Genomic DNA, 23,704 nt, shown 5'->3' on the forward strand with positions numbered 1-23,704 from the left:
ATGCTGTGTTGATAGCTGCACTGAGTGCATCCGTATCAGATGTAATCTGGCAGATGCTGTGGCCGTTTTGAAAACTGTATTACAGCATTTCAGCCCAGCGTTTTCTGGTAAACTGATAAACAAGGCAGACAGCTTTGGAAAGAAAACCTCTAATACTACATGAGGCACGTTTAAAACCAGCAGTGTGTTTCAGCCACTCTTAGCATATGTTTATTCATAGAAAATCAGCAGTAAAATGCACCGGCCAGGGCGTGCGAGAGCCGGAGTCTGCATGAGGTCGTTTCTCTTTCAGACATCAAATACACGAGAGTGTCTTGGTAATTGTTTTACAGTGGGGTTCTAATCATACTCCAGGCATAAGCTGAGCCAAGCAACTTGCCTTTTAATAGAACAGTATTTTGCTTTTAAGCTTGTTCAGCTTGCCACTTTTTTTTTTTTTTTTTCTGGTTTTCCGTGTCTCTGAGTGTGTTTTTTACATCTCCATACAGTCACGGCTGTGTGTTTGCTCTTGATGTGGTTCAGAATATCATTATGTAAAATAACGCTGTCTGGGGCAGCATGACGACGGATAAATTTCATTTTTGACCTGGTAGCTGTGCGGTGTTAAAACAGCAGCAAATGCTGCTGCCATGTAGTACAAAATATTCGGTGTGTAAGATGGAAAAAATGGCAATACATTTAATGAAAAATTTTTTTTTACATAAATTACCTTCAAAGGCAGATAATCTGGGAGTCAAATTGAATATTTTGGTTGATTTGAGATAATACCTTGCAATTGCGTGTGCTCAAGGTACAGAAATATGTGTCCCAAAAAAAAAGAATTAAAATATCCATTATTGTGTAAAATGTAGCTCTGCGTTAAGTAACTGGATAGGATTGTACCTACGAGCAGTTGTAATTTAACTGAGAGCATATTATTTAAAAATAGTGGCCACCAGCAGAACTATAGCCAGCTGACAGGAAAACAAGAGTTCTGGCCTCCTGAAACCCCTTGTTATTAGGAAAACCATCTGGCAGTGTAATAGCTCTGAGTGTTATTTCTTTCAGCCTCTTATCTTTGGTCGTTAGCTGTCTTAATAGAGTTTGATATAATAGAAATTAATTGACCTCCATAACTTAATTGATGCCATTTCATTCGTTTCCCTCCCAGCACATTCTTCATTCTGAACTGATGCTACACCATCGTGTGGTGTTTTTCGTGTGAAGTTTCTCCTCCCTCATTGTTTTGCCTTATCAATATCTGAGCCAAATGGCTTCTTGAACCTTGACGGGCAGTAGAAACAAACTTTTCCTGGTTTAGCTCAAGTGTGGTGGCAACCTGAGTCTTGGCTGGAAGGACTGCCTGAATAAAGTGGTATTGAGTAAGGTGCAGTACGGGGCGTTTCATAACTTATCAGTGTTTTCTCTGTTTCCACATTCTAGCAAAAATGTAAGATTGAACTGAATTTTTGCCAAATGTATGACTCGGACAGAGATTAATCCCTGGACTCAAAGGTTGCTGTGGTCTGTATGTCCTGGTTCTGGCCAGGACAGGGTTAATTTTTGCAGTCTGGGAGGGGAACAGAGGAGGATGATTTTCTCCAGCTTCTCATTCCTTTTTCCTCCTTCAGGCCTGTTACAACAGCTTTTGAGAATTTTGAATTTCCCTTGGATTCTGAGGGAAGCATTTTCCTGTTGCTGTGTCTGCTCTGACTTCTCAGTGCCGTCCACACCTGCCGAGAGTCAGGACAGAGATTTCTGGGGAGGTCACTCAGAGATCTGCCCCAAGGGTGCATAGTCGTGAGTGCCATGGAATGTGGGAGAAAATGGGCGAGTGTTTGGGGAAATGCTCTGCTCTGGTGGTTCGGAAGTTCACCCCTGAACAGCCACGGGGCCCTGGTGAAGTGACGGAATATTTGTATGGAGGATTCTGTGGCAGCTCCAGAGAGGAGCAACTTACTGCAGTGTGCTGGGTGCTCTTCAGGGGAGACAATTCAATAGTGGGCAGCACTCTTGTGGGAGGAGGAGGAGGAAATTAGACCTGCAGGCACCGTGGCCACTCCAACTGAGCTGAACCCGAGGGATAGCCTGTAGCAGGAGGAGAAATCCAAGACCAAATCAGTTTGCATAGGGAGGGATGAAGAGGAAGCCCAACAGGAGGAGGAGACGGCCAGAGATAATCAGCTGATCCCTATCCTGAACTGAGCTGTGAGATTTCAGCCACCAGTCTGGTGAGCCCCTGGTGACCTGGCTGCTCCAATGGTGGGATATCATGCCCGTGGTATGGAAGCCAAGGCCCTGGGATCCCTGGGATGTGGGCCCTGACACAGGGATTGGGAAGAGGACAGAAACTCTGAGTCTCTGGAGGCCACTCCTGCCAAGTGTGAGGAGGGAAAGCTCTCCCAGGCATGCTCTAGCAGTGACCGCAGGCAGGTGGAATGCCACGGAGGAAGGTACCTGCTACCTGAGACAATCAGCTGTGCTGGAGGTAACCTGTAAAGGCTCAAACTGCAAGAGTCCCCTGCAGGTCCAGATGAGGTCCAGAGGACACAATCCACGTGGTGGGAATTTGAATGGAGTGTGCCACTGTAGTGTGCCAACTCACTGGCACTGATGTCAGTGAAAGGAGAACAAACAACTTGTGTCTCAGCTGTGGAAAGGCAGTCCAAGAGTGTGGACACACTGGAAGGACTGAGGAAACATCCTGTGTCCCACCAGTACAGACCAGAGTCTCTGCTACTGGGAGCAAGCACCCCTTGCTGGAGAGAGCGTCCACACCACGAGGTACCCTGGGCTTTTACCTGCCTGATCACAGAGACAACAGGAGGAGGTGGGATGGAAAACTCCTCTCTGCCCTGGCAGCAGGGGTGTGAGAATTGAGAGGAAGGATGATCACCAGAGGAAACTCTTCAAGGGTAAATGGTGCTCCAGTTTTCAGTGGGTGAGTCCTCAGTCAGGGAGCGAGTGGAGCGTGGTTTGGAGAATCTCAGTGGGAACACTGAGTTGGGAGAACCATTCCTTAACCGCAGCACTGTATTTCAGCAGTTACATAGATATAGACACAGATATTAATGGGATTTACATGATAAACAGATACAGAGCATGATTCATTTAAAGCCTGAAGATGGTACAGTTGTGTGTTACGTTGCACTGTTAAATAGCAGTGTTTCTGCTTCTGGAGGGTTTTCTGTAGACTAGAACTGAGGGCAAAGCATCCTGCCCTTCCTGGCAGTGTGGCAGAATGGCAGACTGAGCAGGGTGGAGGACAGGTTTTCCAGGTTTGTTTTAATACCGTGTGCAGCTCAGCCTGAGATAGGAAACAGTTGTGTCTGACTCCGAGGCCTTCACCTGCTGAAAATAAATACACTTACTAGTTTTCAGAGATTTTCTTTAAAGACTCAGTTTTTATAATATAGTTGTAATGATTTATACTGTAAGAGTATTCTGCTCAGCAAGGGAGAAGATGAAAGAAACTCTTAAAAGCTTTCCTCCCGAAAGCAAAACAACTCCATGAAACAGTCTCCAGTCACAGGAAGGCGCAGCACAAAATTCAAAGAACACGTACAATATTTACCAAACCAGAAGTGATCTTGAAAATCACGTGAGGAATTGTCTCTTATTTTCATCTGTAAAGTAGATCCCTGAAATGAAAATCAGTTATATTAGCTTTTTATTTTTCCTGTTGAAGAATGAGAAGTTATTTGAAATGTGAAGATTTGGTAGTGCTTCCCACTTTTGAGTGCTAAATAAATTCTGAAAAGAATACAAAAAGAAGATAGAAATCAACTACCACCAAAATCTGCATCTGAAAAAAACCTTTACCTTTTCACCTCTCTTCCCCACTCCCAGGTTGCTTTGTTTTGTTTTGTTTTTTTCCCCAATGTTTGCTACTAGTGTTTGCTTTCCTTTTTTTTTATATCATTCCACAAAAATGAGAAGTCCAAGATGCAAGACATGGCAAATGACAAAGGCAAGGGGAGACCAAGGGAGGCTGGATAATCTTTAGTCTCATCCCTACCGTGCAAAACTTTTCTGTGTCCCATGGCACGTGCAAAGCTTTTTTCCTGAAGTAGTAAAATTGCCACAATTTTTAGAAATACTTTTTCACTGGGAAAAAAAAAATCTGTCTTGGTGCACTGAAAAGTGAGAAGGAGGAGGTTGAGGGAGAATTCACGATTCTTTGAGAAGCGGGTTTTACTTTGGTTGTGGTTGGTTGGTTTTTCTACCTGTCAGGCAAAGGTGAGTAGGAGTAACAGGCTGTGGTTTGGAGCTGATGGCAGTATGTGGCAATGCAGTGTCTGTATGGAAAGGCCCGTGGTGTGGGTGGGCTGGAATGCTCGTGCTGAGGAATGATCCATCAGGGCATGGTTGCTTCAAATCGCTGGGTAATGCTGAAGGTGTTCATCGGTATCACTGGGATGAAGAGCTCTCACATTGGCTTCAAGTTTGGTGTGAGTAGAGATCAGCAATCTCTAATACAGTTTGGTTTGAAACTGGGCATGGTTGATGCCTTAAGTTTGAGCTTTCATGTATTTCAGGTTCTGTGCTGCCCAGGGGTGCAGCTCTGAGCTCACAGTCAGTGTCACTCAGCTCTGCACACAGCAGGGACACAAAACAAATCCTTCTCCTTCTGCACACCAAGGACAACTCTCAGCCCCAACAGCACAAACAAGGGTGGGCTGGAGGGAGGGACAAGGAGGATGGGACCTCACAGCCTGCAGCTGGAACTGGACAATTAAACCCCAAGATGGAAATGGATCAAAACTCATAAAAATGTAGAGGCTTTGTGACCAGTTGGGCATTCTGTGACCGTTTTGTGTCCACCTTGGGTGTAGCCCTGGTCAGGCCCTGTCCTGCCCAAGGTGGATCCTGGAGGCCTTTCAATAAACCCCTACTTTATTCTCCAGCTCTGTCCAGTCTCTGTTCCAGCTCAGCCTTCCCAAGGCATCGTGGTGGCACAAGAAACTGTGTTTATTGTCCCCGTCTTGTGTGAAACCCCCACTCTGTGTCACTTTTCTTGTCCCACTGCTAGCTGAGAAGCTTTTGTCTGGTTATCAAGGCTGGTCTCCAGTGGTGCACAGTGATGAGCAGTGTGATGGCAGAAATCCTGAAGCCTGCTGATCCAGACTGGCGAGAAGCGGGAACATCTGCGTGGTGGTGCCACCTCTTAGGCTGGACCTTAGAATTTGAAAGGAAGGAAACGAAATGCTGTGGGACCACCCGCTCTTAGCATCTGCATTTCCCCCAAAGCTTTAAATCAGGGCAGGGTTTAATCCACCCTGAACAGTGTGTCCTGGTGGAAGCCCGTGCAGAAACACCAACTTTGCACAGTGCTGGCGGTGTGCTACAACCACTTGATGGCAGCCTTTGATTTGGTACACGCCTCATTAGCTGGAGCACGGTGCACTGGGGCTGTAGTATTTGTAATGGAATAACACGTAAGAACTAAAGACTGCAAGGTATCTGGTTAATGTAGAGATGAAATGAATGAAACAGCAAGGCTAAGCTTTCCTGACCCTTCATGAGAGAATAGATGAAAAAAAGGAAGAATGAGGTATTGTGCCGAAGGGAGATGATGAAATTCAAGATCCACACACATAATCTCTGGCTCAGCCTCTGAAATGTTAATCCCTGGCTAGAATTATTTGAGCTGTAGATTGCAATTTATCATCAAAATGGCACTGTGTCAAACAATACTTCTTGTATGTGTGATGTTTAGAACTATCCAATTTTAATATAAAATGGTTCACAGAGCACTGTCTAACATTTAAGTAGCAACTCGTTAAGCTCAGGATATTTTTGCTTATTTATGTAGACTTGTGGTAATCATGTAGATTTCTGTTCCACAGATCACTCTTTGGGTCTTTTAGCCATAGAGTGTGTTTGGGGGAATGACCTGTGACAGGTGATGGGACTACTTGATACTAATTCTAACACAAAGTGGCCAGGATGTTGGGTTGTTTTTTTTTTTTTGAGGTGCTCAGTTAATTTTTACAATGAAGAAATTCTCCCAAAAATTTGTTGATGGCTTAGAAACCCCCCAAGATTTAAGGATGTTTTGCTGAGTTGTGCAAGCAATTATTTTGAGGTTACAAAAATATTTTCTCGTTATGTTTTACAAGCTGCCATGCCCTTCAGGATTTTCTTTACTTGCTTTTAAAATGCGCCAGTAGAGGGAGTAGAAAAATTACCATCCAGTGAGGATAAAATATTCAGCACTAAAATTCAGCCCTTTCTCCTTTAGAAGTCTTAGTTTTCATACTGTAGTCTGTTGCTGAAAAGAAAAGAAGATAAGCACAGTTCGGATCGTTTCTGAAATATAAGGCCAAGTGAAAGAGTGTAATTATTAGACAAGAATGTTTAAATCCAAATATATATTTAGGAATATTAATTGCAATGGCAGTGTTTCCCCCCTTAAACTTACTGTTTGTTGGAAAATGATTTTGTGTTGCAAAGTGATTTTATTGTTACACCAGACCCCGATATGTTTTAGAGCGTGCTAATGAATTAATTCCTCTGCATTTATTTTGAAAAGTGACCTCTCTATAAATGTGCAGTTAAATCCTGTAAGGCTTCTGCAAGCAGCTTAAAACCAGGGGGGCAGTTGTTCCGTGTCTCACTTATTTTATTTTTTTTTTTTTTTGCTTGGAAAAAGTGAGAGATTGAATGAGGAGCAGGGAGGAAGCAGCGTGTGAATCGTGCCAGCCTGGCAAATTTCTGATTCCCCCTGTGGAAGTTGTTTCACAAAGTGCTGAGATTCAGAAGCGGGAACTATTCGGGATCTTCGCGCGTTTGAGAAAAGCCTCGTCCCCTCCGTGGCTTGTAATTAAAAATCTCCTCTGGAAAAAAAAATAAAAAATCCGCCAGGATCAACAAGAGATTTGCCAGGCCTTTGGTGTGTTTGGTTTGCAGGTATCTGCCTGGTGCTCTGGGAGGGCAGGCCTGACTGAGCACTTGTGATGGCTGTGAACTGAACTATGAAGGAGACATTTGTCTTGGAGTGGGACCTTTTGTGTTAATCCTCCCAACCTTTATATCCCGGCATTTCGGGATGATATTTAGTCAACGAATAACTTGCGTCGTGCACTTGTGATCCCTCCCCGTCGGAAATGGGTGGCTGCGTGGAATAAGTCTCAGTCTGAGATAAGAATTATTATTTCAGTTTTTATTTTTCCTGCGCTGTGGCCGTTTTTGCTCAGAGGCTGGCGCTTTAGTAGCACCTATTGTTTCTAGATTGGGATTTATAAACGGGTAATAGGAGATGAGCATCATTCCATTGACTGTACCAGTTTATTTGTGCACGCGGTTGTTTTCTGTACATCCAAGATAAACACGTTATCAGAGTGTTTCTGAGCACAGATATTCGTGTCTTAAAATTACACATACCACTGAAGCTCCACTGCTGTCTACACGGCCCAGACACAGTAGGCACAGAGTACATAAACACACTCACTGGTTTTGCAGCTTTAGAGAAGGCATTTTTCTCCTCTGGCTGCCTTTTGCATGTCTCTGTGGTGCGGGTTGCTACATAAGATTGCTGGTTTTGGTTTTTGCTGCTGCATCAGGTCTTTTAGCTGTTGGGGCTTGCACCCTGCCTTGCTGAGGTTGTGCCTCCGTGTGAGTCCTGTGAGTTACAGGGAGAACAGTCATGCTTTCAGAAATGGGCACGGGACAGGGTTGCACAAAGGCAGCATCTATTTTTATTAGATGGTTCAAGTTTTGGCAGCTTAAAACCGGTCATCCTTTAGTCGAGTCTTTGGGTTTGGGTTTCTTCTGGGTTAAAAATGTGTTCAAAACTTCGCATCTTTGCTAGAATCAAGAAAGCTGCGCTTCATTCTTTCACACGGCTGTGATTGTGTTTGATAAATGGGGAGTTCAAATTCAGTTTGGTAGTGGCCTTTTATACCAGGTATTCTGAGCCTTAAATTAGCCATGAATTTGAGGATCAGATTTGATGAATTCAGTAGCACTGAGCTGTTTCAATTTTTAAACTTCCATTGCATTCAAGATGCCTGATGAAAATTCTTGTGTCCCGTTTTGCAGCATGGTGCCAATTAAACGTAAAATCTGTCTTTAAACCAGAAATTGTCCAGAAGCAAGTCACAACAAATCTTGATAGTGTTTTGTGTTCTGGCTGGAAATGGTATGAAGAACAGCTTTTAGATTTTTCCGGGATGTGTACATGGATTTCACTGTCAGGGTTTAAAAATTATTTTCTTCTAAGTAAAGATTTCAAGTTGCTGAACGTGAAAGGAAAATAAGGGTTTTGTAACTTCTTTTCTCCAAATTTCTTCCAAGAAATTCTTCTGAATTTTAGAGCTGCAGATACCAGGAAAGAAAAAAAAAAATCCACGTTCATGTACAGCGCCTGTGGATTTTTTTTTACTGAAGCAAAACTAATGGCTGTCAGCAGAACTTCTTTCTGAGCTTTCTGTGATGTCTGGCTTCTGTATTCCTTTATAAGGAGTGTACTATAAATAAATCGTGGTAATCATTCTCTGTTACGATTTTAACTCAAAGTTTATCGTTCAAGGGACCCCAAATTCAGGCGCCTGAGCAAATTTTGACCGCATAGCATCAAACCCCAAGAGATTTTTGCTGTACGTGTCGTGAGCTTCTGCATTCCTGAGCTAATTGGATGTAAAGTGTCACGTAGAATTGTAGTATCTGTTGGTGAACCTGGGCAGACAATAATAATTACTAGGTGGAAGCTTGTTTTCTGTCGAAGCCCAACAGTATACGCTAGTTTTTGTTTAGGATAGGTCTGGTTTAATGCTAGTTTACAATTATTACTCACGGGGCATTATCATTTCACATCTGTGCATCTACTTTTAAGGTACGCCAATTGCTGTAATTAATTAAAGTGCTGCAGATGCTGCTGGTTAAGCCAATTTAAGGAACAGAGCGTGAATTTCCAGTTATGTGAGCTAGATAATGATAATGCCTTAACGTGGCAGTCGCTCCTGTGAGCCAATTACTGCTCAGATAGCTGGAGCAGGGCTGTGGTTCACTCTCTGCCTCCGTCCATTCCGAGAAGACACGTCTCCTTTTTTTTTTTTTTTTTTTTAATGCCTTTTGCTGCTGAGTAATCTCAGTTTTCCTCCCTGGTTGTGGGGTGGTCCGACTGACAGCTTTTACTCTTAATAAGCTTAGAGGTAATAATCCCAGTCCTGTAGGTCACATGTGCAATATGCCTTTTAGTTTCATTTTTTCCTGCTCTGGTTTTGCCAAAACATCGGGCTCCCCGTAACATTATACGAGTGCTGTTGCTGACTACCTGGGACTGAAGCACTCACTACTTTTCTGATAATTGATTAATGCATATGTCTCATAAGTGCTTCTGTGTAACATTAATTATGAGATTAGGCCTCCTTATGTTTGGGGGGATTTTTAGTTTTGGTGTTTTTTTTAATTTGCTTTTATTGTGGAATGATTTAAACTGTGGATGGATCAAATGTTAAGGTGATTAGCGCTGAGATTTTTTTCCAATCCCTAAGTTATGTGAACTTCGCTGAAAATACTTTCATTCAAGATATTCTGTTTCTACCAATTTATTCTTGTATTTGCTTTAGATAGCAACATGATAGATTAATAAACAAGCCATCAGGAGCATCTTTGGCTTTTGTACACACACGAGAACTTACTTCTAGGGGAGCTTTAGAATTGTTGACAGTGCTTGTGCCTGTAGCGCTCCAGGAACGTTCACGGGGTAGCTGAAATGTGAAATACCAGTTTGAAACTGGTATTTACTTTGTAGCACTTATTTTTATGAGTTCCAAATCGTGCAGCTCTAATAATACTAAATTTAGATAGTTTTTAAAAAGCGGGAAGTGGTGGGACACATGTGACATAGCTGCCGTTTGCCTTGCCAGTGCCCAGTTTAAAATACCAGGCTTAACCTAGGGGGGGGAACCTGTACCACGAAACATTTCTGTGTTTTCCAGCCCAGGTACATTTGAGCAGGGCTGCTGATGTGCCAATGCGCTCAGGAGCGGCAGCCCCTCAACACCGCTCAGGGACTTGGACCTGAAGGAAATGAGTGCGGCTGAGTTCATATGCAAAGCGAGGAGAGAGTGGAATTTTCCCAGAATCAAAGCAGAGAGAACAGGTTTTCATCCTGGATCCGTAAAAGTAAAGCCTTAAAGGTCTGGGAGGCCTCGGGGAGCCTGGGGTAGAAGCATGGAGAATGGGCCCTGGAGAGAAACAGGGGAACATTGTTTTGTAGTGGGTGAAGCTTGGGCCCAGGCAGAGGAGGAGGAGGAGGAAATTGGCTGCAAAGGAGAGTCCGTAATTTCTGTGAGGGAGTGGAAGAGAACAGAGTGCACTACTTAGATGTCTCTGGCCTCATTCCAGAGAATGGAAATAAAGACAAGAAAGTGCATGTGAGCATTTATTGCTTTGTCCTTTTGTGTGTTCTTATGTGACCTGAAGCAAAGGAAAAAAAAAAAAAAGGTGTTTTTGGAGCTCCTTAAAGAAAAAAAATAAAAATCTTTGTCTCAGTTCAACCATTCTCTGTCTGCAAGGACAGAGAGCTGGGTTCACCCAGGCTGGAAGAGGAAGAGTAAATTTCCACACAATCCTGCGTAAAAATGCAACCCCATGTGATGGCCGAACCATTCTCAGTGTGCTGCTGTCAAAACAGACGGTTCCTTGCTCCGTCCTGCACCCTTTCGTGCTGGAGGGACCTTCTCAGATGGATTATTGGGCTCCTCAAACAGCTGCCAGCCAGCAAGCATCTCCCTTCGTGGGCAGCAGAGACCTTTTGCTCCGAGACCCGCTTTGGTCAAATCCCCATCTGTCGTCTCCTGCTGTCCTCTCATCCAGCACTGTGATATTTCAGGGCCACCTCCAGAAATCACCTTCTTCCTTCACCTTCTTCCAGTGTGGTGGAGCACTAGGTGTCCTTTCTAAGCCCAACTTGCATCAAGATCCCCTTGCTTGGCCTGTTTCTCATGCTGTGCTCAGACTCTCTCTCTCCTTGGCAGCGAATTTGCAAACTCTTAAGTTCATGCTTTCATTTTGGTGTGGTGTAAGGAGGATACTGAACAGACTTATTTTGGTGGCATAGGGACATGAGCAAAGGTTTTGTAAGGCCACCGATTGTGGTTGGAAGTTTAGAAAAGAATGAATGTGTGGCCAGACCTCCTCCTAACCTGAGGAAGAGCTGCCCTTACTCTGCGTGGTTACACTAAAAATAAATCCCCTCTTGCCAAAGTGTCCTAACGCTCTGCCTGCGTTTGTGTTTCTGTGGGCTCGTGTTTGTTTCCATGTGCTCTAGAATCTCCTGGTTTTATAAGGGCTAATAATTTGTTCCCAAATTTAACAAGGTGCTTAATCACATGGCTTTCTTGATCTAATTACAAGCAGATTGTGTACTTAAAAGTTAGGCTTGCACTTAAATACCTTGCTGAGGTGAGTCCTTTTTGGTGTCGCTCTGTGCCTGTGTTTAATGCCTGTGGAGAATTTATGGGCCTTCCTGAGGAGCATTTATGCACACGTTATCCTGTGATAGCGGACAGCAGATCAGGGCTAAGTTCTCAGTTATGACTGGCTGTAAGTCTCCATAAGACTTCTCCAATATCTCTTTATTTTTGTTGAAATTCTCAGGTAATAAGAGACAAATTCTCTAATTGTGACTTGTTGTCTGTCCTACTTAGTTTTGCTGTCTTTAAAAAAAAGATAGTTTTACAATGCAAGTTAGGTTTAAAGTAACCAAATTGTGGGGCAGAACTTGAGAATTCCTTTTTATTATATTCAATTTGAAATAACTATTGTTTTTTTGTAAAGACTGCACCGGATTGCTTTGGGACACAAAGCTCTCACTGCCCAGTACTTGCTGAGAAGGGGGGGGAAAAAAAAAAAAGCTGTATCAAGTTTTTTGCAATTAAAAATCTGGAAAAAACTTGTTTAAGAAACTATTAGCCCAAGAACATGCATCTTTTGTCAGTATAATATGCAGCTCTGAATACGACTCTTTTTATCAAGAGTGCAGTGTTTCATATTTAATCAACGTAAAATTGAGTGCTTCCCTCACATGAATGTAACACAGATCAAGTCTCAGCCAAAGCAAATAAAAGAATGAATGCTTTGTTAATCATCCATAACTAATTTGTGCATACACAGAAAAAAATGAAATCTGTTTTTGACAAGACCTTTTTCACAGGAACAGCAAGGGAGAATCGAACATGTAATGTGCATTAGTGATAGAGAATAGCGCTGGGAAGATCTGAGGTGTTTGCCTCAGACGACTTCTGTTTCTTGATAGGAACAGTATTTAACAGAAACCCAGGATAAGGGAAGGGTGGGTTTTTTTTAAGTTGTTTGCCAGAATGTAGTAAGACAAACCTGTGCTGAAGCAGACATAGGTGGATTCTTGGACGCCTTGCCGTATGTTCGTAAGTATTGCAGGGAGCTGCCACATATCTGTGTGACAAACTCAGCTAATAGATAATACACAGTGGAGAAAATGTTGAATGCATTGCTTCTTTGCACAGGCAATATGATTGTGTTGCTCTGCTGACAGCGTGGTTATGGTTGATGGGGCAGCTTCATTACAAGGCCCTGTTTTCAGGCTATTGCAGCTTTAACAACAACAGCAACAAATTCTCCCATTCGACTGAAATTTTCTGTGCTTGTCAGCCTTGAGGTGAATTTTACTTTTAAGTACAAAGTTAGAAGAAATCCATTTAGCAGTTTCCCTGATTGAAACAAATTTGGAGGGAGCGAGGGATGTGCTTTCAAAAACCTGGGGTTTATGTTTATTGCTGAGATGCATTACGTTCATCCCAGCTGTTAAAATGCGTGCTGTGTTGTTTATAAACACGGATATAAATAAATTACTGCACCTGCACCACGCACTATTCCCGCTGCTGCGTGTGCACAGGGTGTGACAGCCGAGGTGTCTGACATGTGTGAGCACGTCCCCATTCCAGCCTCACGCAGATGTGGATTTTCAGCTGCCTCCCTTTTTGCCCTGCTTGTATTCCCACCCTTTGCCTCCTGCTTCTTCCTGCCAACATCAGACTCAGCCCACCTGTCAGCAGAAATGACATCCTGGGTTTTTTTGGGTTTGTTTTTTTTTTCCCCTCCTTCCTGAGCTCTGCAGAGCAGCCTGCTGTGCACAGGAACCATCCCCTGCCAGCTCCACTGCTCTGACATAACAGCTGGGAGGAGACTTGCAGATTAAAGCTGCATCAGGAGGTTTTGCCCCTGATGGGGAGCTGCAGGTTTGGATAATAGGAATAGTAAAAAATAAAGTGGCGTGGGCAGGAGAACTGTCTGTTGGAATGGAGACGCTTCCTTGGAAAGCCAAGGATGTTGTGACGAGGATCACAGGCATGGAGCTGTGCTGGCCTTGCAGTGTGTCCCCTTGGTGGCACTGGGAGATACAGGGACAGGGAGCAGCAACAGCAGGTCCAGCAGTTTCTCTGTATTTTGAGGCACTTTTTCCAACTGTGTTGTATCCTGTTGTTGTTATGTGTTCTGGTGATTTTGGCACGTGCTGTGAAGCTGTGGGCAAGATGCAGGAGAATAAAAGAAGCAGAGTCATGGATTTAATAACGGAGATACATTCATGCTGCAATAATATTGCTGGCGTGTTCGCTTTGAGGAACACTGTGCTGTCTTTTGTGAAGTGGCATTTTAGCCTAACCCTGAGAAATTCCCAAAGTGATCAGGAATTTGACCTGGAGTCTCTGGTCCTGCCCGGAGGAACGTTCATGGTGTGAGCATCGCTGCTCAGCACGCAGCCGTTTGCTCTGGGATTTTGCAATTAAAGTTCAACTTTCAGTACAGAAAAAAACATAAAATAAGAGTCAATAATATCTTCCATTGACACTCTTGCAGGCTTTGCTCTGTCGTAAGCTTTGCAAACTTCGCCATTTAGCATTGTGCATTGTCTCTACGGAAGTTATCCTCAGATGGTAACAACTGGTTGATGACACAGTGGTATCTTGCAAATCCCATTTTAGCAGGTTATATCTGTGCTAAATAATTAAGTCTTTCTCTGGAAAGATGAATGAAAGTCTGCAAGGCTGTTGGAGCACTTAATCTTTGCACCTTGTTTCTTCTTCAAGGAGTTTTACCTCAAACCTGCTTCTTTGTTGGAGATTACAAAGAAGCTGAATCGTGTGCTTACGTTCACAAGTTTGTTTAAATAATCAAGAGTGAATTCTGGGGCCTGCATCACATCTGCCCTCCTGCATGGTATTTGTTCCCTCCGGACAAGGTTTGCAGCTCGGCATGGCCTGAGGTGCAGAAACTGTTCTTGATATTACATTGAATTCACATTAAATATTCACTCCTGAGCTTGAGGTTTTATTTCAACCCCACCTTTTAAGTGTCCCTTTTGTAACAGGTATTGCCTATTATTTTAAAACAAAACCAACCTGTCAGTCCCTTTAGTTGATACATGAAGAAATGTGGAGTTATGAGCTGCTGAGCAGTAAATAAAGTCATGGTTTATAAATTCAGCTACCCTGTCCTCTCCCTGGAAGGAGGAGGTCACACAAAGTAAGTGTGTTTCTTACTCCAGTTTCTGCTAAAAGTTTAGGAGCTAACTTCATCATCTGCTGTTTCTCCTTCTCTAACATGAGGGAAATTCTCTGTATTTCTGCTTCACACGGCTCCCAGGAAATGAGGGGCTGTTGTGTTTTGCTGAGCTGCCAGCCCTGCATGCCGTGCTTTTCCCAACAACCTCACCCACCAACAGCTGAAGCCTAGAGTGCCTTAAATCTGCTCCTTTCAGAGGAAAGGTTTGGGCATTTAAACAGCCAGTTGGTGAAATAAGTTTCTCTGCCAGCTTCAGCTGAACTTCCACAAGCTTGTGGCCCACATCCATGGCAGAGTCCAGCTGCACAGGAGTTTGCAGTAGGAGTTACTCTTACAGCTTTTGTTGTCTAAGAATGATTTCATCTTGATGGCTTTTGCTTGCTAATGGTTACTGTGTGGTCCCTGACACAGGCTTGCACAGAGCTGTTCCTTGGCAGAGCTGGGGGAGATGCCTGCTGATGCTCTAATGTGGAGTGATCCCAAGATCAGAGAGTGAATGGCTGTGAAAGGGGAGCAGAGCCACTGGGGCATTGGTGAGCTCAGCGTGTTGGGATGTCGACTTTGCAGGAAAGGATGTCCTTTTGTTGCCGCTGAGGGAAACAGGATCGTCATGGGTTCCAGGGCTCTTGAGTGGTACAGCACAAGCTGTAGCTCTGCAAACACAGGCAAAAGTTCTCGTACTTTGCAAAGATACGGGAAAGTTTGCGTCGAGAGCAAGGACAGTCTGGGTTTAGCTGATCAAAGGCATCTCACAGTAAATTTAAACCTGTCAGTGTGGAAGAAGAGAAACTTGCGCAGTATCTCTAGAGGAAGAGATCTGAAAGAGCAAAAAAGATACAAATACTGAAGTGAATGTTTCTCAAATCAGTCATCAATCTCCTGTATACTTCTGGGGGAGCGTTCAGGAATTGTTCCTGCATTACTGAAGAGTCCAAGGGAGATAGCAATTGAAGGTGTTCTGAATGGATACGTAAAGCACTTACCCACATCCTATGCAAGGTTCAGTATTTCAGGGCTCAATGAGTTACCTGCTACTTATTAAAATTACCCAGCTCACCTGTAATTTTTTTTTCTGTTGTCCTTTGTAAGCAGCAAGCCCACTCTGAAAGGGGATGCCTGCCTCATGCACATGGTCTATTAATAAATTGCTCAATTAAAATTTTAATCATGCATATATTTTGCCGTCTGTCCAGTAGTTGTCTAAGAAGCTTGATAGTATTTTTTTGTTAGAAAAACAGGACCTCTGAATTTTCTTGGTGGTATTCTGCGTAGTGTAGCTGAATTACCTCAATTGATTAGGTATAGTTTCTTTTTCTAAACTTCCTGTGTGATGGCAATCATTGGAGATTCCCAGAGCCTGATAAATAGTTTGATACAAGGGCTTTGGTTCTGACAAAGGTCACTTTGTGAGGATAGCAAATATATACTTACGTCATTAAGGGTAGTTTAAAATGTTTAAATGTTGAAAAATGTTTTGTTTCATTCCAAGCCCTCATGTCTAGGGCTCCGACGTTTCTGGTATGTGCAGAATTTTTTAAACCTCAAATTCTCCATTCAAATGCATCACAATTCTTAATAATGTTCTGGATACCTTGAACCATTATTTGCTTTTTAACAAGTTTTCAGCAGAGATCGTGCTGCCTTCGTTGGGTCCTCCAAATCTCCCATCCGCCTGTCTAAATTATTTTAACTGACATAGTTTCTAATTTACTCTCTCCAGTTGAGAGAGCTCCCTGTAGCTTGTCTATTTTAGCATTTAATTGCTGTATACTCTCCCAAATTAAATTCTGTAGTGATCCATTTTGCTCTGCCGGTGAAGCAGTGATCTTTTCATCAGGGCAAGGTGGTGAGTGCAGGGGGAGAGGGAGAACCTTCCAGCTCCTCTCTGCTGCTGCCTGGGGGCTGCAGGGGGCTTTGTGTCAGGGGACAGCTTTCCTCCGAAACACTCTCCATTTCGTTCTGAAGCCAAAGGAGAAGGAAACCCCTTGGTTCTCAGCGAGCTTTTACAGCTGGACGAATTGCTTCGTCGGTTATTTTCCGCCAAAGTTTGCTCCTCCTTAAAAATCTTTGTGGGCTTTTTGGCGTCTGCCTTTGTAAAAGATGAAAAGGCAGCCCCTCAAAATACCCTTTTCCTTGTTTGTGAGGAAGGCAATAAAAAAATACCGTTCCTTTTGACAAAATAATATCCAGTAAGGAAACGTGTTGTCTTCCCTAGTTAGGTCTTTTATTGGATCACGTTTGTACAGTGATTACTAATGGCTTAATATATTTCTATCAAAGAGGGACCATTTACTATCCTAAATAACCCTAAATAATTAAAAACTTCAGTTCTTAAAAACCCAGCCAATATTTTGATTCTGTGTAACTCTAGAAGCTTGGAGGCAGTTTAACGGAAAATACAAAGATGTTTCTTACTTATTTGCACCTCATACATTAACTGTGAAGACGACTTGCCAGCCAGTTGGTAAGTACAGGAAACAAGGTCATTAAAAATACATTTTTAAGGGAAGAGGACTGCATGAAATTCACATCGCAGCATCATTTTTCTCCCAAATAAATTGAGAATAAATGAAGAATGCGAGGTCAGGCCTTCAGTGTGAAGGTGTTAATCTTTTGGCTTGCTTTCTGATGGCACCACTGAATTGCACTGCTCTTGGTCTCTGAGGTGACAATGTTTTGAAAGTCTGTGCAAGCACAAACAGCAAGCTTCGAAATTGGGAACTGCCTGAGCTCATTATTACTAATAGTTTTCTGTACCAAAAAGGAATGCGACTTTTTATTGATTTACTGAGTATTGCTGGTTCTACACATTTCTTTTTGGAAATCAGAGTACTCCAGGCTACTGTTTTCTATATTAATTTTCATTTTGTCACCTTTGAGTCCATCTTCTTATTCCAGATTTTTAATAAATTTGCTCAAATTTTTTTTCCTAAAGCGTCAGGATGCACAAATATCGACCACCCCCAGTGGGTGGAGTGCAGAGCCAGCCACGTGTTTCATCCTGCTGTTTTTCCAGCTGGGAGCAGCTGTCCCAGCTTGAGGCACTGCCCAGATGGGGTTATTTCCCCCAAAATATGGTCTGTGTTTGAGGCATTTTGGAGACTGGGGGGAGAGTAGGAGGAGGAGGCTGTCAAGGGAAGTGAGAGAAAAGTGTAGAATACAAAAGCAGAAATTCCCCGACACAGGAGGGAAAGATGGAGAAATGTGTTTACAGCCAGGTTTTACTCTTAAGTGAATTACAACGATCACTTTTGCAAACAATGTACTTTAAAAATAACACACAGGTTTCATCAGAGCCTTTAGTCAACCCAACACAGCCTTTATTCTGCTATGCAGGAAAGTAAACCTGCTGTAGTTTCTGCTAATACACAAGTAGTTTTATTTTAATAATTTATTAAAAATTTCTAGGGGAATGGCACTTTTTTTTTCCCAGTGTGCTGTTTCACTTGCTGGAACTATACAGCAACAAACATGAAACAACAAAAAATGGTTGTTAACAATGCTCCATGTATTATTCTCTTATGAGTCCAGCAGTGCCCACTCTCAGTCTCAGTAGGATGTTTGAGCTGAAGATAACATAGAGATATTTGTATTTTACTGGCATTGTAGGTTGTCTTCTGTCTCCCTGTGACATTCAGACATCATAGCTGATTTTATTTGCGTAATGCATTGCCTTTCTTAAAAGTAAAAGCTTTCCAAATTGCTGTTTTCTTACAGAATGCTCTCCATCTTCCCTGTCAAGTGTTGTATTTTGCCACCTCTCTTTATTATTGCATTGGTAATTGTTTCTCTCCTTTGACTTCAAAATTGACATTTCATGCCACCCTTTCACAAAACAGGATGTGGCAACCCCGGCAGCCACATGAATGTAAAACACCTGGAGGCACAACAGAGCCTTACACAGTTTAAACTTTGATTATATAGGCAAAAGCAGGAAAGTTGAGCAATTAAAACATTTGCACTGGGATTCCTGCTTGACTTTCCACCTGCTCATACGAGACACAAGCAAACAGCAGATCAGACTTTTACCATTAAATGGATATTATTGATTCAGTATCCCACCAAAGTGGGCTTCTCTTTGAAATAACTCATTCCAACTTGCTGCTCAGCTGTTTCTGTCTACTCTGCTTGTAGGTTTGCTGTCTACTCCCTTCTTGGATTATTTTATCCCTGCCAATTTACGAATTATTTATCCTCCAGCAACAAAATGTCTCTGTGTTTCTGGGGTAACTCAGACTCTACTATAGGAAGCGTGTAGGTTTTTTGGAAGAAATTCTACAATCTTTGTGAGAAGTGGTTATTAGCGTGCTCTGACATTTGAAGACAATTTTTTAGAAGTTGCTTTTGTGTCAGAGTAGAAAACATAATCCGTTGTGAAATCAGTCGTGGACCTAAGCAGCACGAGAATATTCTTGCAAGCTGCAAAAAGTTTTTCTCCGTCTACTTATGTAGCTAAAACTACTTAAGGCCAAACCTGTAAAACTTAAAAGGAGTTGTCACAAAACATTGTGAAACTTCTAACAGACTTCACTTTCTGGGAGTGTATAAATGCTGAAACTTGCATGTGAAGCTAAATAAGACTTGAAAGATCAGGCACTGATTTTTCATTTTGGTTGGGTTTGGAGGTTTTACTTGGAGGGTTTTTTTGTATGATAAACTCACAAATTTGGGGTTTTGTAGGCAATTGGAACTTGGAAAGTCAACTTCTGTGTCTTTGGCCCACAAAAACGTTATGAAATTATTTCATTTCTTAGGAAGACTGGACTCGATTGCCAAGTGTATCTTGTTCTTCACATCACTACAGGATATGTAGTGACAGGAAAATCCTCTTGCCCCTGGCTGGCTTCTTCCCTTTGTCCTGGCACACTGCTGCCTGCATTCCCATCTCCCTCTTCCCCGACATCGGCTAACACCAGAAGATCCCATTAGGAATTGCTGATGATCATCTCCACTGGGAGAACTTTGCCTCTTCCTTATTCATGTCTCTTATTCACTCTCTGATCCAGATAATCTGAAGGTGAAAATGACAAGATGATCATTTGTACAATAAGTAGATACTAAGTGAGAATGTAATTTCACATCATTTCAACATTCTTCTTGCCTTGCTATCTGTGTCTGGCTTTTGCATGCTTGCAAGTTTAATGTTGTGTTCTTTCTCTTCACTTCAGAACCACCACTGAATTGGAGATTGGGTTGACTTACCTTGTAATTTAGTCATTTTTAGTAAAATCACTCTGATAAAGACAACGTGCACCTGACTTACCAGAGAAGATGGTGTGGTTATAACAAGAGAAAGTAGCTCTGCCCCCAAGTTACCCCTGGTTTTGGAGTCACTGAAGCATGTCGGTGTTCCCCAAATCTAGTGGGAGGTCTGTGTGTTGCTCTCACGGCATTGGGTGCTATAACGGGTGAGCCAGCACCGAGGAGGCATTTGTAGCCGCACAAGGAAATAAATCCAGATCTTTGTTGAGCTGGGGATATTCGCAGCTGCTGAGAAGTGATTTTGAGAGGAGCACGTCGGAATCCAGGCATGGTGTGGCTGATCAGTGATTCATCTGCGAGGCTGCAAGCATTACCCACATTGATGATTTGTTCTAAGATCTGTTGATCTTGCTAAGATCAACACCTTACTGTCAACATCAACTCTTCAAAACCTTCCCAGACGAGTTGTCCGAGATCCTGTTGGGTGCAGATGCCTGAACAGCAAACCTTGCGCTGGGTATAACGAGCTGTAACGTTAATTATTCTAAAGGTATGATACAACGACAGCTTCTTGTTGTTCATATCTGTGTAATAATGGAAACTCCCTGATTGCGCTTTCCATTTTACACATTGTCAGAACCCTGGACCTTAATCTTGCTCTTTGAGTGACAACTGCAGCTGGGGGAAGAGCACTCCCATTGTTTGTGAGAGTCGCATCTGCTCAACTTGATTCAGCTGAGAGTATTTGCATATTCTTAAGTATTTCTTCTGAGAGGGCCTAAATCCTTCTCAAGTGTTTGATGCATTTTTGAAATTCATTCATAAGGTATCTACATGCACTAATAGTTCTGTATAATATTGCTGTGCATAATCTGTCAGATAAGGCTAGTTTTTTAAACAAGGTATTCTTTGGGGATGACATATTACATTCTGACTTATTCTACTGGGCAGAAATGTCAAGTGCTTTGAGAAAGGATGCTTGAATGTTTTGATTGAATTAGTATTCTTTATTCGACACAAATTGTCAACTGCAGTAAAATGTAGTCTTATTGTGAGACCATTTTTCAAAAGAATTAATAGCAGGGGTTTTTTTTTGTTACTGGAGTTTTTTTTTACATATAATCATTCCTTTCCTGCTGATGCTGATATTAGATAGACCAAGAAAGTGGATTCTTAGATGTATTTTAGATTAATTAGTCTGAATTGTTAAACCATGAGCAACACTTTTATATTGAAATACAACTTAGGCTGTTCAAATAAAAATTTATCTTTTATCTTTATCTGTTTTTCTCTTTATTTTTTCCTTGCAAAATTTTCATCAGTATTTTTGGAAGTATTGTCAGCTTTACTTTCAGAAACCTTTCACTCTTGGTAATGCACGTACAACATTAATGAGAAGAACCACTGCTCTGAGAAATATTCAGGGATTATATTTGAGCATGGAACACAAAGTTGATGACCTCAAACCATTCTGCAAAGAAATACATGCGTGGTCAAAACCTACATCTTCCATAGGCTGGAAGTTCCAGTCCAGAACTATCCAAGTTTGGATACAGCAAACGAGCCCAGTTTGCTGTGTAAAGAAATGGAAATATAAAATGGAAATATATTCCCAGGAGTTTAACTGGATGTGTGCTGTGGATCTGCTTCAAGCTCCAGCCATTGAAGACATCCTAGATCTCGTAATGGAATAACACTGATCACAATGGACAACCTTTTTTTCTTCTTTTTTTTTGTTTTTCATTGCCCTAAGAAAGTGTTCAAAGCTCCACCACTATTAATGACTGACATAATTTAAGAAATGGTTTACAGGGCCATAGTGATTTAAAAAAAAAACAAACCAAAAGCCAAAAAACCCCTACAGATTTAATAAGTGCATTATTTGTTTTGTGCACAAGCAGGTTTTAGTGTTAACAGCACCTTTTACATTCACTTTGTTTTTCTTTTGCTTTCAGGAATCCCCTTCTGGACGTAGAAAAGCTCTTGCTACCAGCAGCATCAACATGAAGCAATATGCCAGCCCCATGCCTACACAGACAGATGTCAGGTTAAAATTCAAGCCTTTGTCTAAGAAAGTGGTCTCTGCCACACTGCAGTTCTCCTTATCATGTATTTTCCTGAGGGAAGGAAAAGCCACGTAAGTTGTTGTTTTTTTGTTTTTTGTTTTTTAAACCAGATAGTTTGCTTTGTGTCGCTTTTCAAAGAATCCTTTGGATAAAGAGCTCTTTCTGTAGAGAATGGTGGAATTTGAGAGTGTCCTTCAGCATACCTATCATTCCTGCCATATTTGGTTTCTTAACTGGGTAAAAGTTGTTTCTTACTCTCATTTCAGCCTTGTGTTCTTCAGAGACAAATGGCTTGTGCCCTACTCTTACAGACATTTTAAATAACAACAGCTTAAGAGTATCTACAGGTCTGAAATGAGTGGAAGCGTGTGTTTATGTGCATGTGTGTGCTCATCCAGCAATAACCCCTGGCAGATTTTGAGGGAGCCCACTGATATTTCACAAAGGATGCAATCAGGACAAAGCCGGCGAGGGAGGGTGGAGTCAAGGTTAAGATTTTGGGTTGAGCACAAGAACATCCTGTGGAAAGACTTCTCTAGGGCACTGATTACTCACCCACTTGGTTCTGTCCCTTACTTCAGTGGCCTTTGATCATTTTTGCAGATGCTGTAATCTCTCCTGCAGTTTCTGTCAGATCCTAGATATGTTGGATATTCTCCCGTGGCTGGAGAATGGATTGTTTGTCACAGTCCTGGTTTCAGCTGGGGTAGTTTTGGTTTGCCTTTCTACCTCTAGACATATGGCAGAACAAAAAGAGGTAGATGGGGAAGCTGTTCCTCTGATGGTTCTTCTGCCTCTTCCTAAATTCCTTTCTCTTTCTAAAAAACTGACAGTTTGCTTCTAGCTTTCAGCATTCCGAATTCATTTGTAGACATTGCCCACTGTGACGCAACTGCCCAAAAAATGTTGCATGAACATCTTGCCAGGCTGCCACGTTAAAACATTTTGACACAATTTTTTTTTTTCTCCGCATGCTTTGAAAGCCACAGATGCATTCCTCACTATTAATTACGATTAATATTTCCCCTCTCTGATTAACCTGTTGTGAACCACGTCTTGGCATACCGTATAAGAATGATATTTTGAAGTATTTAGCTGGGATTTAAATGCAGCTGAAGATGAGAATGGAAAAAGTCAGCAGCTGATAACGCTCTTAAACTTTGTTGGAGCAACCAGCATCCCTGAACTGTACATTAATCAGCTAAATTATGTTGTTACTGGGTTTTGAGGCCGTAATTTGTAAAAACTGATCTATTTAGGTTTGCAAATGATTTCAGATATTTAGAAAAGGGATTTTAATTTCTGTAACAGCATCAGGAGTTATGAATGGATGTAGGTGTTGCATGCAGCATGTGGGCAGTGGGTCTGGCCAAGCATTTTCACTTTAACCAAAGCAGAGCAGGCAAGCATTTACCAGCCTTTCTGGGCTGGTTTAAAATTTTAGGAAGCAGTTGTTAAGGTAACTCTTGATGCAAAGCAGTATTTTTTTTTTTTTTGCCCTTTACAATTTTGTGAATTGGAAACTTTCCCTTCAGAAATGGATACCTATTTGTGAGTGTATTAATTTTATTTTTTCGCTATATTCGAGATCTGATATCATAGACCTCCCTGAAGAAAACATCAAAATATTTAAAGAATTTTAAAGAATGCAGTAATATCAGATGTGGTATTAACAAGCTGCATTTTAATGCCTGGTGTGATGTTTGTTATTTAGGGATGAGGACATGCAAAGCCTGGCTAGTCTGATGAGTATGAAACAAGCTGATATTGGTAACCTAGATGATTTTGAGGAAGACAATGAAGAAGATGAAGAAAACAGAGTGAACCAAGAGGAAAAGGCTGCAAAAATTACAGGTTGGTTTTGCCACAGGCATTGTAAAATATCGTTTCCTTTGCTAATTGTCCCA

General features: G+C 42.1%; 1 protein-coding gene across 11 annotated transcripts in view; it reads left to right on the forward strand.

The window, feature by feature from the left end:
• EHBP1 (EH domain binding protein 1) overlaps positions 1 to 23,704 on the forward strand; it is a 212,605-nt gene that overhangs the window by 62,464 nt on the left and 126,437 nt on the right. For all 11 annotated transcript variants that reach the window (XM_066177713.1, XM_066177704.1, XM_066177708.1 and 8 more), the window contains exons 6-7: positions 21,687 to 21,868; positions 23,512 to 23,651. In XM_066177713.1, coding sequence (XP_066033810.1) covers positions 21,687 to 21,868; positions 23,512 to 23,651 — 322 coding nt within the window. The remainder of the gene's footprint in view (positions 1 to 21,686; positions 21,869 to 23,511; positions 23,652 to 23,704) is intronic.

This window comes from Chamaea fasciata, unplaced genomic scaffold, assembly GCF_029207755.1.
Source record: "Chamaea fasciata isolate MVZ Bird 193981 ecotype frontalis unplaced genomic scaffold, bChaFas1.0.hap1 SCAF_3, whole genome shotgun sequence".
Taxonomy (NCBI): Eukaryota; Metazoa; Chordata; class Aves; order Passeriformes; family Sylviidae; genus Chamaea; species Chamaea fasciata.